The following is a 17,564-nucleotide window of genomic DNA, read 5'->3' as shown; positions in this document are numbered from 1 at the left end:
ACACAGTGGCTAAGTGGTATAGCTGGCATTTGACCTCTAGTATCCCATATAATTTCTACTTCACTAGGATGCTTCTTCAATGTTTTGCATACGTTATGTTTTTCATAAGTTTCCCCAAACTCCAAAACTTATTCTCCAAATTTTGTTACAAAAGCCCTGTGGAGGACAAAGCAGAAGGGGTGGATGTTTAGCCTGTGGTGAAGATGCTTGCATCCCACACAGAGTATCTAGGTTCAAGCCCCGGCTCTCATTCCTGACTCTGGCTTCCTGCTAATGCCCTAGAAAGTTCAAGTGATTGGGTCCCTGCTATCCACGTGGGACACCTGGATTGAGTTCCTGCCTCCTGATTTCAGCCCTGGCTCAGTTCAAATTCTTGCAAGCACTTCAGGAGTGAGTCAGGTATGTGAGCACTCTCTTTTTCTTTCTTTCTCGCTGCCTCTTAAATAAATAAAACTGGAAAATATCAAAGGAGGAACAGAACAAAGTGAGCAAGGGAGTCAAAAGTATAATGAGGGAGAAAGTGTGTGCTGCTTCTATCTTTATTATGTTTGTCGTATTTATTTTCTCACTCAGTTCCCCCAAGAGTCCAAGACACGTGTATTACTATTATATAAAAATGGGTAAACAGATTTAGAGGAATGATCTTACTTGCTCAAGATTACAAACAGCAGCAAATACAACTGAAATTCAAGTCTGACCAATTGGAAACCTAATGCCCTAAGACAAGAGATTGAGAAAATCAGTCCTTACTTCAGTGATTAATAAACTCAATAATCCACTTGCAACATGAATCCCCCTCAATAGTGCCACTGTTTCAATGTTCCCAGTAGTAAGGAAATAATTGCCTTCCAAATTAGTCACACACTTTAGTTGGGATAATATGGATGTTAAAACATTCTCCCATATGCTATGCTGTTGGGAGATGGATATCTAACTTCCAAAGGAGTGTCTTATAGTCATCAGAATCATTAAGGTAAAATTCTCTTCTCTAAAGGCAACAACAATGGAGAGATAAGAGCTGTATTAAGTAGGATTTAAATAATAAGTGGGAAAGTAAAAAATCTTTTAGATTAAAATAACAAATGGGAAGGTCTTCACAAAGCTCACGGAAATGCATAGTATGGAAAAGCTATGCAAGGATTTCAATTTTTGGCATCCAAATAGATTTATATTTTAATTCCATTTTTCATGAGCTGTTTGAAGTTACCTCACATGAGTGTAAGTGCTAAAAACAGCTTGGGGAAGAAAAGTAGGGTGTGCCACAGGAAAGTCACTTCAGGTTTATTCTCAACACTCCTACTAATCAGCTGTAGTGACCTTGGGCAAGTCGTTTGACTCTTCCAGATCTGCATTTCTTCACTTAGGCAGTGATTCAGATAATCCCCCAAATCTTCAACATATACTATTCTACAATTATAAGACTACAATTTATTGCTTAAAATAACTTTTGAATGCACACACACACACACACACACACGTTCTGAGGTCAAAATCATGGCAGTAAAGATGGCAACAAGCTCTCTGATGATGAAGATAAACTGGATTCACTTCCAGTCGATCACTCTTTACACAAACGGTATAAGAACTCATGGTGAGGCCAGTGATGGGGTACATTGGAGGCATCGCCAGCTAATTTGAGTCCAGCTGCTCTGCTTCTGATCCACCTCCCTGCTAATGTGCCTGGGGAAGCAGTGAAAGATGGCCCAAGTACCTAGGCCCCTGCCACCCATGTGGGAGACCAGGATGAAATTCCAGGCTTCTGACTTCAGCCTAGCACAGCCATGACTACTGTCACGTGAACCAGCAGATGGAAGATCTCTCTGTCCCTTGCTCTGTAATTCTGCTTTTAAAATAGGTAAAAATAAGATCTTTGGAGGGGAAAAAAAGGGAATTCACATTGCTAGGGCAAGTCCTGTGGCACAGCAGATTAACCTGGCATTCTTGTGACACTGGCATTCCATATTGGAGTGCCAGTTTAAGTCCCAGCTGGTTGGCTTCCTATCCAGCCCCCTGCTAATGTGCCTGAGAACACAGCAGAAGATGACCAAAGTAACTGAGCCCTTCCTACCTATGTGGGAGATCTAGGACACCCAGCTTTGGCCTGACCTAGCTTCCACCTCTTGCAACAATTTGGAGAATGAACCAGCAGATGGGAGATCTGTCTCCATTTCTTCCTCTCTCTTCTTTTTTTTTTTAATTTATTATTATTATTATTTTTTTTTTTTTTGACAGACAGAGTGGACAGTGAGAGAGAGAGACAGAGAGAAAGGTCTTCCTTTGCCCTTGGTTCACCCTCCAATGGCTGCTGGTCGGCGCGCCGCACTGATCCGATGGCAGGAGCCAGGTGCTTCTCCTGGTCTCCCATAGGGTGCAGGGCCCAAGTACTTGGGCCATCCTCCACTGCACGCCCTGGCCACAGCAGAGAGCTGGCCTGGAAGAGGGGCAACCGGGACAGAATCCGGCGCCCCGACTGGGACTAGAACCCAGTGTGCCAGCGCCTCAAGGCGGAGGATTAGCCTAGTGAGCCACGGCGCTGGCCTCTTCCTCTCTCTTTATGTCATTCTGCCTTTTAAATAAATAAATATACCTTAAAAAAAAAAAAGGACTCATATCACTGTTCAGTTTGACAACTAACTAATCAACTGAATGGCAGATTCTAGCATTTCTCTGGACAGTGGAACTAAAAACACTGTGCAATAATTTAATACTTTTGCAAGCTAAAACACCATATAGGAAAGAGGACCAAAAAAGAAAAAAGAAAAATGTTTATAGCTACCAGTTGTCTAGAATCTGAAAATACTCTTAACAATCTTTACATGCAAAAGAAGTAAGTAGCGAGTGCTCCTAAAAGCCTAGATGGATATTACTTTCCTAACCACTGCAGCGGTTTGATTAAATAAATAGTGCCATATTGGTCAAACATCAGTCACCCAAGACTCCCTAGCTTGTTGATAGCAAAGGTGGAGCTGATGTGACTTAGAAAAGATAAAGGACATTGCTGGGCAGGTGTTCAGTAGTTGGCAGATGGAGAAGAGGAACGCATGAAGGGAAGAACAGGAGAGGCAGCCAAAAAGTGAAGAAAATGAGGACAAAGAGAAGAGATGCTGAGTTCAGAGAGTATATGACAGTACTTCAAAGATTCATGGAAAAATAGAATTAAAAGAGGAACTTATTTAGGTGCAAAAAAAAATTAAGTCTATGCATGGTGTTGTCATAACATGCACTTTCTTTGAACTTTTTGAAGATCTCTCAAACAGAAAAGAAAGAAAAGGAATACTTGAAATTGAGTGAGTCCATTAGAGTCTCACAATTCACTAGAACACAAGCTCCATGAGGACAAGGAGTGCTGCTGGCTTTCACTGCTACACAGCCAGTCTAGAGCAGTGCTCAGCACGGAGCAGGCACTTAATGCACAGCCCATGAATGAAGAACCAGATATACTAGAAGAAAAGCAAATCACTGGCATACAGCAAAAATAACACAAAACGAAACATGACTATAACAGTAGACATAGATGTGATATACTCTACAGTTTCACAGAAACTTCAATAAATTCGGTGGGCAGGGGTTCTAGCCCTGGTTCTTAGGAGCTTCCAGACAAGTTATGACACCTTTATGCTCTGTTTTTTAAATCTATAAAATAACTCCTTCTTTATGCTTTAAAAGGATACTATGAGATGTTACTGAAAGAAAAAAGGAATGAAGAAAGACAAAGACATACAGTTTGGGAAATGATTGTTTTCTGGGCATGGAGAAAATGCAACGTGTACAAGCTTGTAAAGGCATCAGCAGGGAAACCAGAATTACACACACCAAAGAAGAGAAGGAGAGAAAAAGAAAAGGAGCAAAAGTTAGAATTAACTGTGCCAATAGGAAATCAGTATGTAATTGCTCATTAGCTAGAGGCATTGCTTTGTACATTTGTCTATAATGCAGGGATACTTCAAAAAGTTTGTGGAAAAGTGAAATTAAAAGACACATTTATTTTGGTGCGAAAATTTGAAATCCAGGTATTTTTTTCATAATATGCTTTTCCCCTTTTTGAAGTTCCCTGATATTCCTAGGCTTCAAATTTTTTGCACTACCAAAATTAAATTTATCTTTGAATTCCATTTCCCACAAATCCTTAAATGTATAAATATCATTCAATAATAAAAATTACAATAATAAAGCTGAATATGTAAAGACAAGTGAAGATGCTTTGACATCTAAGGATGCATTTAAATAATACTGACATATAAAGCCACAATGGCACAATAAAGAGGCTTCAAGATATAATTAGGGGGGAGGGACAATTGAAGAGAACAAAGATCGATTTGGTTATCACAAAGGAATGAAAAGGAAAAATCAAAGTGGGGTGTTCAGGGAAGAGTTGAGCCACACAGCCATCTGCCATGGATCAGGGAAGTGCTCACCATTGGCCACCCAGGTTGTTGTCAAGTGTGCTGACCACTGGATGGATGAAAAAGGAAGAGGCTACCGAAACCAATACTGAAAATTTAATAAAAGCAAAATAGGGGAAAACAAAACAGGAGAGCAAGAGGAAAATTTAAGTGGCATGAACCATACACACTTGACCAATGGTCATCCAACTTGAACTTTTTCTCTGATTGCCAGTCAGATGCCAGTTAAATTCCTAGTTATTCTCCAACTCCAAGTCTCTAAAATAGGGATAAAATGATAGGAAAAAGTGGCAGTGAGTGTGCATGTGTGTTCCTATGTATGCATGCATGCATGTGTGTACACATGTGTGCAAGTGTGTGTGTTTAAATCCGGGAGAAAGGACATTCATTTCCTGCTATTCTGGGTTTCACTTAATTTTTCAGAGTCTAGTGAATTTTGGTATGAGAATTTCATTAAATGTTTCAGAGCCTGAGTTTCTTCATCAGTAAGTTCATAAAATCATTTCATTAAAACTGGGGATCTTTCAGTTCCTTCCAGTTTTGAATGTCTGAGGCTTTCAATAAGTATGGTTAAAGCACAGGGAACTTGTTTGAAATCACGCTTGTAAAATACCTGCAAGCACGCTCGGGAGGGGCTGGAAGAAGAGTCTGCAGGGGCTAAGATAAAGGGAAGAAGTCCTTTGGTAGATCCAATTCATCACGCTGATCCTTTGCAGATGGTGATGATTCATATTGTTACTGTGGTAACAATGGTTTGCCATGCAACTCCATAAAAAGATTTAAGACAAAGCAAAACAAATTTGGTCTACGAAGCAAATGCCAATACATTCCTGCTTCCAAGAGTCTGTTGTTAAGCAGGGTCTCCCATCCAGAAAACATTTTCTCTCAAGAAGGCACCACAGTGTCCAGGCAACAATATAACCGGCTCTGCTTATGGTAGCCTGAGTTTTCAATCTCCCAAATGCCAGTCCCTTCCACACAAACAGAAGCTTGGCAAAATTTAAAAGCCTAGGCAAAGACAATGAATGAATGGCTCAAGTATTATATGACTTGGTTAAAAATAAAAGCTTAATTAGCATCATGGCAATACAATCATTATGGCAATGGGAAACTACTACCTACACATAAAAAGTCTTCAGAATAAAACATATATGCTCACTTCTGTTTTCATTCCAGAATTGTATCAGATTCCTTAAGATCTACATGTATTTACAGATTAATATAGTGAAAATGTGAAATTATACCACCTTATGAAAGAAATTGCCACTTTAGAAAACCAGACCACAGACAACTACACCTATAGACAATTAACACCACTATCTTTTGCCTGTTCTTATAATAAAGATCAAGAATGTTGTACATGGATAAGAATCAGTGAGGAAGAGAGTAATTCTAGTATTTATAAAATAAAATACGAGTGGGTAGATTGGTTTGGGGAGTGACACAGCTGACATAATTACTGGGATTGTTCCTCCTCCCCTCTCTCAGGCTCCAGGATAAAGAAGAATCAATTAGCCCTCAACTGACTATGACCTTGAAGGCTACAGCTCTGTGCATAACATGCTGAATATGCTGAGGCAGAGAGAAAATGGGGGAGCGAGAATAAAATCCTGAAACCACTGAAGACATGTTTCAGAAGTGATAATGCCTTTTTAAAACATAAGCCACGGCAGCCTTCACACGCATGAAGAAATGAAAGTTTACTGGGACTCAACAGTACCTTCTTAGCTGAAAAGAAGGAAAAGGAAACGAAAACTTCATTCTAGGCTTACTTTTTCCTTTATACATGGTTACAGAATTCTTAAATACTAACCCAAACGACCACTTACAAATCTCTGAGAAGAAAGCTGTCTGGACCAATTCCTTCCCCAAAACCAATTAAACAAACCAAAAAAATGACTCACAATTATTAGTATAGCACCCATGTTGATGTGATTTGGGTTTTATTTTATTCATTGATAGGGGCACTAGTTCAAAAGATTAGCAGCATTTACAGTAGAGAAAATCCAGTAAGCTATCAAGTATTAACCAACCATCTATCCCTAACTTTTCAGGAGACTCCTTCCCAGACTGCTTTCCAGGCTTATCTCCAACACACTCCGGATTGCTGCAGCTGTGCATCTGGCCAGCACTGGCCACTGTGATGCTTTTAGCCAGCAGTAAATCTTTTCCACTTATTGCAAATGCCACAAAATCAATGCAGGCTGAGAGAAAAAAAAAAAAAAAAAAGGCAAGAAAAAAAAAAAAAAACCTACTCGGAATGTATGGTCCATTAAAACATGCAGTAGAAGAATTCACCTTCAAAAATAATTTCCCAAAACTTCCCATCACACTTCCCGACAAGGTCTTAGTTCAGGAGAAGGTACTGGATGTTTCTTTGTTTAATGTCATTGGATGACAAAATTACAGGATTTAGCAGAAGAGTTTCTCAAAGGGACAGCTTGCTCTTTTTTCTGGGCAACCAAACCTATGCAGGCACCTTTTAAGGAAAGATTGAAGTTGAAAACGACAAAGGCAAAGTAACCTTGCCTTCCTGGTGGATTTTGCTGCTCTGTGCAGGAGCTCTACTTGCTTTTTATAGCCTGTCATTTCATCTGGGTATTACTTCCCAGTCACTTTGCCAGGTGGGAAGAGGCGCTGAAGGCAGCGGAGAATGTCAGCTCCGGAACTGTGCTTCGGGGATTTGGTAAAGACACAAAGCAGCGTCGGCATAGGCATAGAGGTTTCCTGTAATCACACCTGGAAAACAAGCCTCTCTCTCTCTCCTTTTTTTTTCCCCCTTCCATCTTCGCCACTGAAAGCTGCCTGTGTGAAAGGTTCTTGAATCACAAACCAAGTTTTTCTGTTTCCCTAGCACAGAGCTCCACTTCATACTGAACATAAGGTCTGCAAAAGATATTTCTCATTTTTTATTACAGTCGAGAGGGAACCAGAGCAAGGGGGTATTGCATCACAGAATCCTTACCTTCAACTATCTTTTAACTCTTTAAGGGATGTTACACAGTTATTAAGAACCAAAGCCTCTGATCTTTTACTTATTTCCACGTAGTCAATACTCATCAATGGCAAAAAATGGAGTAGAAGATAAAGCAAAAATAAACAAGAATCTGTTTCAAGTCTGGAAATATTTTAAAAGGCTCCGGAGAACGCCTTCCTCTACACTGCCGTTCAGAACAATCTGACGAGTCATGGTTTCATTCTTGTCAACTTTCTTTATAAAGCTATTGCAGTGAGCCAGTGCAAACAGCAATATATTGCTCTGTATTGTTTTAGGAGCGTGGGCTCTCTGCACTTGCAGATCATTAAACCAAGCTGCTGCAATCTGACGGACTGAAATGACACATGTCTAAAACAACGATGTATCTTACTAATAGATCCTATGCTTTGAAATGACTGCCAAGGAAGCTCTTAAAACACCAGCGTATAGAAGACAAAACTCCTCTGGGAAAATCCCTTCGTGCAGAGTTGTCCTGCATTCTGAACAAAACAAAGCTGCCCCAAATAAGTGCTTGGTGGCCTGTACTACGACAGGGACAAGGGCAACAAGAGTCTCCAGCTAGTGAAAGGTGAGCACTGGAAACGTCTTAGGACTTGCTTCAATTTCAGAAAGAATCAATCAAAAGTCAAAGGGCAGGGGCTGGTGGTGAGGAGAACGCAGGCCAGGGAATAGAGAGAACAGGGAGAGAAATGTAATGGGCAGCTTGGGGCTGCTGGGAGGCAGAGGGTATCCAGAAGTCCACAATGGGAAAAAGAAACAAAATAAAACTCAGAGACATGAAGAAGTTACACGTACACAGAAATAAAGGGAAAGGATGCCCCAACGTTTGGCTTTTAAAAAAGTGTGAGAAATAAACTGAACTGAACTTCAATTTAAACCTGACTTGGATCCCTGACCCCAGACTTAACAATGCAGCTAGAGGGAGCCGCAGTCAGTGCATGGATTCACACCAGGCGTTCACCAGATTTCTCTGCGCATCCCTTTCGAGCCGCCCCATCAACTCAGGCACATGATGCGATCAAAGAAAACCATGCAAGTAAAATGCAAGAAAGGGACGGGCGCCAAGCTCTAGAGCACTCCAAGCCCACCCCTTTCCTTCGTCCATCGTCACCACATCTCTCTCTACTTACAAAGTTTAGGAGCAGTTTGGAGATTAGTTTCTGTTGTTTGTGGCTGAGTTGCAGACTTGGGTGTTCTCACCTCAGGGTTCCGAGTGGGCGAGGGAAAGGACGGCACCGTGGAAGGCAGGAAGGAAAAAGCAAAGACACGGTTCTTCGGGGTCAGTGCCGCTGAAGGCTTAGAGGACACAACGCCATTGTCAACTTGCACTGTAACTTGAACCTCAGCTTCGGACTGAGCCCCAGACACAGGTGAAGTGTACGCCTCAGACGATACCCACACAGCTGAGGCAGCAGTGGGAGCCAGAGAAATCACAGGGTCCTGGCCCAACCCCCCAGGGTCAAGGTGAGTGGGAGAGTCATACTCAAATATCTTGTCCACAAAGACCCACTTGAGGCCGGCGATGCAGAGGCAGAGGCTGACGAGGCACGCCAGGATGGGGACAATGCAGATTTTCTCTGAGTTGAGGCAACCTCTCAGGCGCTCGGCTTCCAGGCACACACAGCAGGGCACGGCCAGACCCACGAGTCCGGGGGTCCTCCCATCTTCCGTCTGGGTCTCGGGCATGTCTTCGGCCGCCGGAAGCCCGTCAAGAGATGGGTCTGCACTCAGCTGAGTGGAGGGGCTGGAGGACCTCTCAGTGGCTACCTCAGACATGTCTGGGGAATAAATCTCCATGGGCTCACCTCCAGAAGGCCTGGCCTCTCACACGGTCCATTACCATGCAGAGCCCCCCCCACCCAAATGATACAGCATCTTAGAGGGGGAAATCGATAAGTCGTCCAAGTCCAAGGCCATTATCCAAAGCAAGAGGAATTCAGGAGGAAGGATAATTTAAAAAAAAAAAAAGCTTCTCTCAACTATGAAATAAAAGTATATAATTCTCTAAGCTGTTGTTTCTGGGCCACTTTTCTAGTTCTTTTAAATGCTTCTCCGAACCATCCCGGCTGATCAAGAGGACAGGGGCCAACACGGCGGCGGGAGCTGCTTGCTCCCGGTTAATTAAGTAAACCAGTAGCCCAAACTGAAAGGCAGGTTCCTCACCCCGAGCATCTGAAGCTGGTGTCTGCTTAGATGAAGAAAACAACTGTCATGCAGGAGAAGTAAAAGCAAAAACAGGAGCAGCGGCGGCGGCGGCAGCAGCGGCGGCGGCAGGAGAGGCAGCAGTGACAGTAGCAACAGCATCCTGTTGTGTTAACGCGGAGGCTGAAAGAGGCTGAATCATTACAGAGCAGCAGGTGCCTGCCCTCCAAGCATCACTGCAAACAGCCAGCCTCACCGAGGGATCTGAAGGGAAGCGCGCGGCCGGGAGGGGCGGTAACTCCCTTCCCCGCCCTGCCTCCACCCCCACCCCCAACACCACACCTCTTTGTCCTCTCTGAGCGCTCACTTTCTTCCTCTGCGCCTCTTCCCTTCTTCGTAGTCTCTCGCTTTCTTTCCCCTCCTCATCCCAAACACGTCTCTCTCTCTTCTCTCTCACTTCTCCCTCTTCTCTCTCTCTTCCTGTCTCTCTCTCCCTCTCTCCTCTCCCCACCCCCACTCTCTCTCCCCACTCTAGAGCTGCTGGCTGGTCTGAGTGAAATCAGTACAGTACACCCAGCAACACAGGACTGCCAGTGACTTCCTATTTTATCCAATTAGAAGGAATAAAGACCATCAAATCAAAGAGAAGCAGGCAGGCATCAGTTAAGCTTAGTCCCAGACCCCCACCCCCTTCCTTTCTCTCTCTCTACAAAAGCGGCCCCAGTCTCCCACCTCCTCCTCGTCCCCACCGCTCCCCCCACCCCCAACCTTGCTTTTCTCAGTCTTGCTGGCTCTCTTTCCTTCACCCACTGTTGGGTCAGAAAAAGCTGTCGATCGATGCTAGCCATCTAACAAAGCTGGGATGGGGCGGAGGATGTAGGTGGGACCTTATGGGTTGGACCTGAGGCTTGGCAAAGTCTGATATCTGATTCCTCCCTAGAGAGGTAAAGCTTTTCAACAGCAATTTCTTCCTGCCTGCCGCTGGAGATAGCATTCCTCTCCTAGCCCTCGGATAAGTTTTGTTCACCAAGAGGACGGCGATTACCTGATTCTCAACCAACAGTTAGAACATTTTTCTAACCATGGACAGCTCTGCTTTTTTGCTATGACCGTGTGAGGCTTGCAGTGCCCCTTGTGAAATGCTGAGGATGCATGAGAGAAAGCCGGTGCTAGGGGAGGTGGATAGAAGTCCACACATCCGCATTCCGGTCCCCGTCCCACCCAAAGGAGACCAGACGAATGCCAAGTTAATAGGAAACACTGGCAAGTAACAGAGCTAGGACTACCACTTCATTTTTAAATTAGCCTTTGCCTGTGACTTGCTGCAGAGGTTTGAATTCCCTGGGTGCTGTAATAGATACCACATGTCTTCAGCTACAACCGCACTGCAAGTATTAAGAAGGGGTTTCTTTAAGAGCACGCCTTTTAGGTTAGGTTTCAGGAGCTCTGTCTTACAGAGGGTTTCAATGAGGCTGTTTCTTCCCTTGAAAACAGAAGTCATTAAAACACAGGAAGAAATGCCATGACCTTAACAGAGAACACAGGCTCTCTGAACATTCTGCTGTGTGGCAGTCCTCACTTCACTGGGAATGGACATACAAATGGTTTCCAAGGAGCCATTCTGTTCACCAACACCAACAAAAACTGTGTGTCAGTCTGCACCGTATATCCACGATAGCCATCCCCAAGGCAGTAAGATTAGAGCTCAAGTCCGGAAAAAACTGTTTGACGCACAAAATACTTTTTATGTAGTACAAGCCCCACTGCTTTCAGCCATGCTTAAGCTTTAAGTGGCATAAGACGAGAATATCATCATTTCGTTCAAGAAGAAATTAGTCCATAATTATAAATGATTTAAAGAGTATTAATATATTAACATGTTTGCAGTACCATCACTAACAACAACAAAAGCCTGAGCCAATTTGCATAATTGTAACCATGACTATAATGAGCTTATGGGCAAAATGAGTTATCCTTAAGTTCGCCTCTATATAAACTACATCTATATAATTATAACTTGTATTTTAAAATACTTGCTGTGTTTATTTTCTAGCTTTAATGATTTGATTTTAAAATAGTGAGAGCTCTTTTACAAAGATTCTAATGATGGACGTGAAATTTCACATTGTAGAAAATCTCCATTGATGAATTTAAAGTATTCAAACAGATATTACTTTCCTAATTATCAATATTCATGTAAATATTTAAACATATTACCAGCAGGTAAATGTTTATGCTAAACTAGGGCAATTTATAATTCCTTCAGTGATCACCTAGTTTAAATATAGGGCACTTGGTTTTTCGATTCTGTCCCAAAGCAATTTTATATTCAAGTATAATACATTGGGATTTCATCCATGGTCAGGGTCAGCTAAATTTCAAAGATCAAAATGCAGTTCAGTTATCTGCAAGTCAGGCAGGTAGGAGAAAATAGCAAGAACAATAACACATTGTCAAAAAAAAAAAAAAAAGGAAAAATAAAATGCTCCTTAACTTGTACCAATCACAATTACTCATTCACCTTAGTCATTTTAAGAAAACATATTCAGCAGACAAAAAATTACTAGGCAGTACTCTAGTTGCCATATTAAAAATTCCCAACACTGACCAAGAAAAAGTATTACACAAAGGCTAGGACAAACACCAAATTCAGAATTCTACAGACCATCAAGCTAATCTTTTCTCTGTTCTACACAACTCAGACTTTGGGCTATGTATGTGTCCTGCTAGAAATGTTTTTTATGGATCCCATGGCAACTTGGTGCCAAGATCAGTTTGCAGAGGGCTGGCTCCCTATAAATTTGGATTTTCCCCATCAAGTTAGATGAGGAATATGAGTAGAGCAATGGGAGTAGGACAAGAGGTAAAAATAATACAAGGAATTCTCTGTTAGTTCTACCCTTAGGACTTAAAGCCAGAAGCTACCCTCATCCCTTCATCCAATCCTCAATATCGGGGGAAGTGTTTTGATGCAGAAGGTTAAGCTACTGCTTGGGACACCAGCAAGTCTGTTATCGGAGTGCTGGTTCAAGCCCCTGGAAATCTACTTCTGATGCAGTTTTCTGCTAATGCTCCTGGGAAGGCAGCAGACAGTGGTCCATATACTTGGACTTCTGACATGCATGTGGGAGATAAGGATGGAATTCCAGGCTCCTGGCTTCAGTCTGGTCCAGTTCTGACTGTGTTGGCTGTCTGGGGAAGGAACCACCAGATGGAAGATCTCCCCCCCCCCCACCTTTCAAATAAATAAATGAATTTTAAAAAAAGTCTTTATAGCAGTAAGTGAGGAAGCGCAGTGTGAATGATAAAGCACAAAAGTATATACCATTTTAACCCTTTACGCAGCACTCACAATAAAGCCTAGGGACACCATGTTTCCACGTCCTCTTCACTGCTTTTTAAAGCCATCGGCTTCCTAACAATAAAAGTTAATTGATAGCTACCTTTGTGCCCAGCATTCTGCTATGATCATAGTAAATTATTTCTGATCTTCATAATCCCATACAGATCATTTTATCTTGAAAACAAAGAAACATGGGCACGAGGCAGCATAAACAATTTAGCCAGGGAAACACAGGCATTAAATGGTAGGGCCAATGGGGTGGGCATTTGGCATAAGGCACCAGTTAAGATGCCTATGTCTCATGTCAGAGGGCCTGGGTTGGACTCTTGGCTCTGGCTCCTGATTCTAGGTTCTTGCTAATGCCAACCCTGGGAGGTAGCAGTGATGGCTCAAGTAATTGTGTTCCTGCCAACTATGTGGGAGACATGCTTTGAGTTCCTGGTTCCTGACTTGGACCTGGCCCAGTTTTGTCTGTTGTAGGCATCTGCTGAGTAAGTCAGAGGATTAGAGATTTTTTTCCTGTCTTCCCACCATCCTCCCCCCCTCACCCCATCCTGTATCTCTTTGCCTCTGGAATAAATAAAAGTAAAGAACATTTAAAAATAGATAAATAAATGATAGGGCCAAGATTTAAGCAAGATTTAACTCATGATATTTCTGCTAAAGTATACTGTTTTCCTTTTTTAATCAAAATAGTGCATCTATTATATGTAGCTCACATATTACTTCTATGAGTGAACAGAGAACTAGAAAGTATAACCATTAAATAGGAATAATTACCTTAATATAGTTGTAAACAAACTTAAAGGTACCTAGTTTACAAAATAAGAATCTTCTACAATTTAGGTTAGTGATTTTCAGAAGTTATGAGGATTAAACACAGGCCACTTAAATATTATCTTTTTGAGTTCTTCCGTGGTCTCTGTTCCAGGACTCTCTTTGGGAAGCTACTTCAGTTAGTGTTGCTGCAGAACAAGCCCTGAAGCAGGTTAAATCCACAACCGTCTTGTTAGAGCTCACTACTGTGTAGGTTTACTGCGTTCCACAGAGTGGCTCTTCTGTTCTGTTCGATGTCAGCTGTGGCTGCGGCCAGCTGCAGGTGCAACCAGACTGAGACAAGATGTCCTCATACACACTGGCATTCACATCAGATGGCAACAGGAGCCCAGCTGGGGCTGCTGATTGGTGCACCCACCTGTGGCCTTGCCACAGGACTGGCGCCTCTCCCTGCATGGTGGTTGGGTTCTGAGAGGAAGCCTCTGAGGAGGGAGGAAGGCTGTTGAAACACAGGCTTGGAAGCAGCACAGGTTATTTCCACTGCATCCTACCAGTTAACTAGCCACAGCACCCATCCTGATTCAAGGATGAGGAAAATAAATCTGATGGAGAGTGACAAAAGAATCTATAGCCCCAAATATCCACCATGAAAGGTAAGGAAGAAAATGCTAGTAAGTCAGCCTGGGTCAGAGGAGACATAATAATATAGAATAGAATCTGGCAGGACAAAGTCAAATACACTTCTATTTCCAATCCACTTCTATAATATCCTGATCCTTCTAAGCCATCTTCGGTGAAGAAAAAGTCCTACTATATCATCAATCAAAAAAATATTCAATCTCTCTGCTACTTCAATTCAAGCAAGGACAGTTAGTTCTGCATTAATTTTGTTTATTTTATTATCTGAAGTGTGTAGCAAAGCTCTAGGAGCTAAAAGAGGATGATGAATGCCACTTTGCTTTTGGTCACAATACACAAACTTATCTTCTGTCTTTACTTTTTCCTATTTTGTTATTTGACTCTGAAAAACCTATCACTGAAAAGTGCACCCTTGCACCTCATATTTATGGTTGAAACAAGTAGAATTTACTTGACAGTATGTAGTACAGAATAAACAAAGACAGCAATTATTTTGTGTTTGGAGATAACTGTGTGAATTGTAAAGTATTTGTTTATTTTCTAATGAATTACAAAATCGTGATTTTCCTAAAGAAGCTCAAAGACTTAATGAATGCAAAACTTTATTGCTGTGTAAGTCTAAGTACTCAAAGGACTCAGCCTCCTCCACCCATCCAGAAACATCCCCTTGGCTGAGTCAGCTCCTGCATCCCTTCCTAGGTTTTCAAATCACAGCCCCAGCATTTTGCACCTGCACCATTCCTTGGGCGCATTTTCACAGCCATGCATTATTATGTAATTATGTCACATGGACAAGGCTGAGAAGGGGACTGAGGGCACTTTCTTTGAAGGCAAGGATTATCACTATCTGGTTATCTCAAACCTAGGACTGTTCTATGCATTCAACTCATAGGTCTTATTTGTTTGTTTTTAAAATATATCTTTATTTATTTTGAAAGCAAGGGTGACAAAGAGAGGAAGACAGTGAAAGATCTTCTATTCACTGTTCGTTCCTCAAATGCCCACAACATCTGGGGGCTGTACCATGTCGTAGCCAGGAACTAGGAACTTCATCTGGGTCTCCCACATAGGTGGCAGGGATCTAAGCACTAGAGCCATCACCAGCCACTTCCCAGGGTGCACATTAGCAGGAAGCTTGATGGAAAGTAGAGAGGCAAGACTTGAACCCAGGCACTTCAATATGGGATTTGGGTGTCCTAAGCAGTAGATGAACCCACTGCGCTTCAATGCCTGCCCCTTGTTCAGTTTTGTTTTTAACTAAGTTGGAATCACACAGATTACAACATCCCTAATAAACCGATGACTTTCCATATCAGTTCACGGATCTTAAATACCCTCCATATACCCCCCTCTATTTTTTTCATACAATTCAGTTACCTCCTTACCAAATTTAAATTTCTCTGATAGTTCCAAAATATGCTTTATGTGAAGTTCGCTGGTTCTAGTCAAATGGTTGTCACACCGAGGCTAAACTCTCAATCACCGCAGATATGTTCAGCAGATGGAAACTTTAGAATAAACCAGTTTGTGAACTGTTTTGCCAGTAATTCTCTCTCCAACTAAAGCAAAAAGTGCTGAGGGCAAACCAAACCCATATGTTACTGGCTTTTCTTCTACCTACCTGTGATGCTACAGGGATGAGATGAGGCCCAAGTCACCTTCCTGGGCAGGTGTTTTGTGCCCACTGTGAAGGTGAGTCATGACTGTGATTCTGCTGTGATCCGGAAAAACTGTTCTCAGAGAAGACAAGTTGACTAAGGTGAAGAATGATTTTGTGAGAGTCTGTATTCAATGCTATTGACTGTGCTTGCGTGTGCTCATTTTATTACATGATGATGATCAATTTACTCTGGTACATTTTGTTCTTTATGAGTTGAGATTCCTTTTTCCCCACTCAAGATACACTAAGCAATCTCAATGATGAGTATATGAGAATTTTATATAGAAATATATTTGTATTATTTATGACAGTTACGGTGCATTTTTTTGAGATCTTGCTAGTTTCTCATTGTCCATACGTAAAATCATGGGATATGTACAAACACCATTTGTTTCTAATTTTACTACCATTTTTAAAAGATTTATTTATTGGAAAGTCAGAGTTACACAGAGACAGGGAGAGACAAGGAGGGGGGGAGGGGGAGAGAGAGAGAGAGAAAGAGAGAGAGAGAGTGTCTTCCATCCACCGGTTCACTCCTCAGATAGCCACAACAGTACAGGGCTGGGCCAGGCTGAAACAAGGAGCCAGAAACTCCTCCTGGATCTCTCACATAGGTGCAGGGGTCCAGCACTTGGGCACCCTTCGTTGCTTTCCCAGGCCATTTAGCAGGGAACTGGATCAGAGCATCTGGGACTTGAACCAGTACCCATACAGGATACCGGTATCTCAGATGGTAGCTTTACCTGCTATACCACAACACTACCCTCTAATTTTACTTTCTTTTAAAGTTACACTGGACATATGTCTTGGAACCAGATGGAAGTGGTGGGTACAGACACTGTGATACATGCCCCTGAGATGTTCACTTTAAAAAGACTAATTCCATGTTATGTGACCTTTAAGTCAATAAAAAATATACTGGACACTCATCATGGTTTCAGCCTTTTCAACATTTAATTTTAAAAGAGAAAACATATCTGACTAGTTTTACTAGTGGGCTGCACTAATATAAGATTTTTTTTATGGGTAGACTGCCCTTCCTTCCACTGATAATCAATAAGTGATGCAGCACTGACTCACTCTGACATTACTAGCTACAAACTTCGAACTGACATTTGTGATACAGTACTTTATCCGAAGGACCCCAAAAGCAGAAAAAATATCATAAATTGATATGTCACAGTCTTAATTTGAAAAACATTTGATGAGAAAATGAACAAATGCATACCATTCTGTCCCATTTTATAAACAAAATATTGTTTGCCACTGTTCAGCTCGTTCCCACTCCCTTATTTAGAATGTACTAGAAACATGAGCAAAGGATGAGGGGAAAGTGGCAGCGATCCTGTATTTTTTGTTTACACAACGTGCTTTTGATCAAATGTGTGGAGGAGTCACCACCAGCATGATGATGAGGGCAAACACTTGTGTCTGCTTCCACTACTCTGTCCCTGGCATCTTGAACAGTTCGGGCACACAGAAGCATTCAGTAAGTATCTGCTCAGTGGATGCATCATACAGAAACTACACTGAAGAAGGCTGTACAAACTATGGGAACACATCTTCAAGAAAGGGGTACTCCACATTAGAGCTTTACAAATG

General features: G+C 42.1%; 2 protein-coding genes across 20 annotated transcripts in view; both read right to left on the bottom strand.

The window, feature by feature from the left end:
• The window catches only part of NRG1 (neuregulin 1), a 1,206,738-nt gene that overhangs the window by 124,487 nt on the left and 1,064,687 nt on the right, over window positions 1-17,564 (bottom strand). For 6 of the 19 annotated variants that reach the window (XM_017339048.4, XM_008252162.5, XM_008252192.5 and 3 more), the window contains exon 1: window positions 8,532-9,198. The exons of the other annotated variants lie outside the window; for them this stretch is intronic. In XM_017339048.4, the coding sequence (XP_017194537.3) occupies window positions 8,532-9,198 (667 nt within the window). Of the gene's footprint in view, window positions 1-8,531; window positions 9,199-17,564 lie in introns of those variants that run through there. 19 annotated transcript variants of the gene reach the window in all.
• Window positions 9,523-9,705, bottom strand: LOC138848506 (uncharacterized). Its single transcript, XM_070068539.2, has one exon. It carries the CDS (start codon window positions 9,703-9,705, stop codon window positions 9,523-9,525), a length of 183 nt encoding a protein of 60 aa, XP_069924640.2.

This window comes from Oryctolagus cuniculus, chromosome 2, assembly GCF_051225735.1.
Source record: "Oryctolagus cuniculus isolate XC-2025 breed Fujian yellow rabbit chromosome 2, ASM5122573v1, whole genome shotgun sequence".
Lineage (NCBI taxonomy): Eukaryota > Metazoa > Chordata > Mammalia > Lagomorpha > Leporidae > Oryctolagus > Oryctolagus cuniculus.
This window is presented reverse-complemented; position numbering and strand designations above follow the sequence as displayed.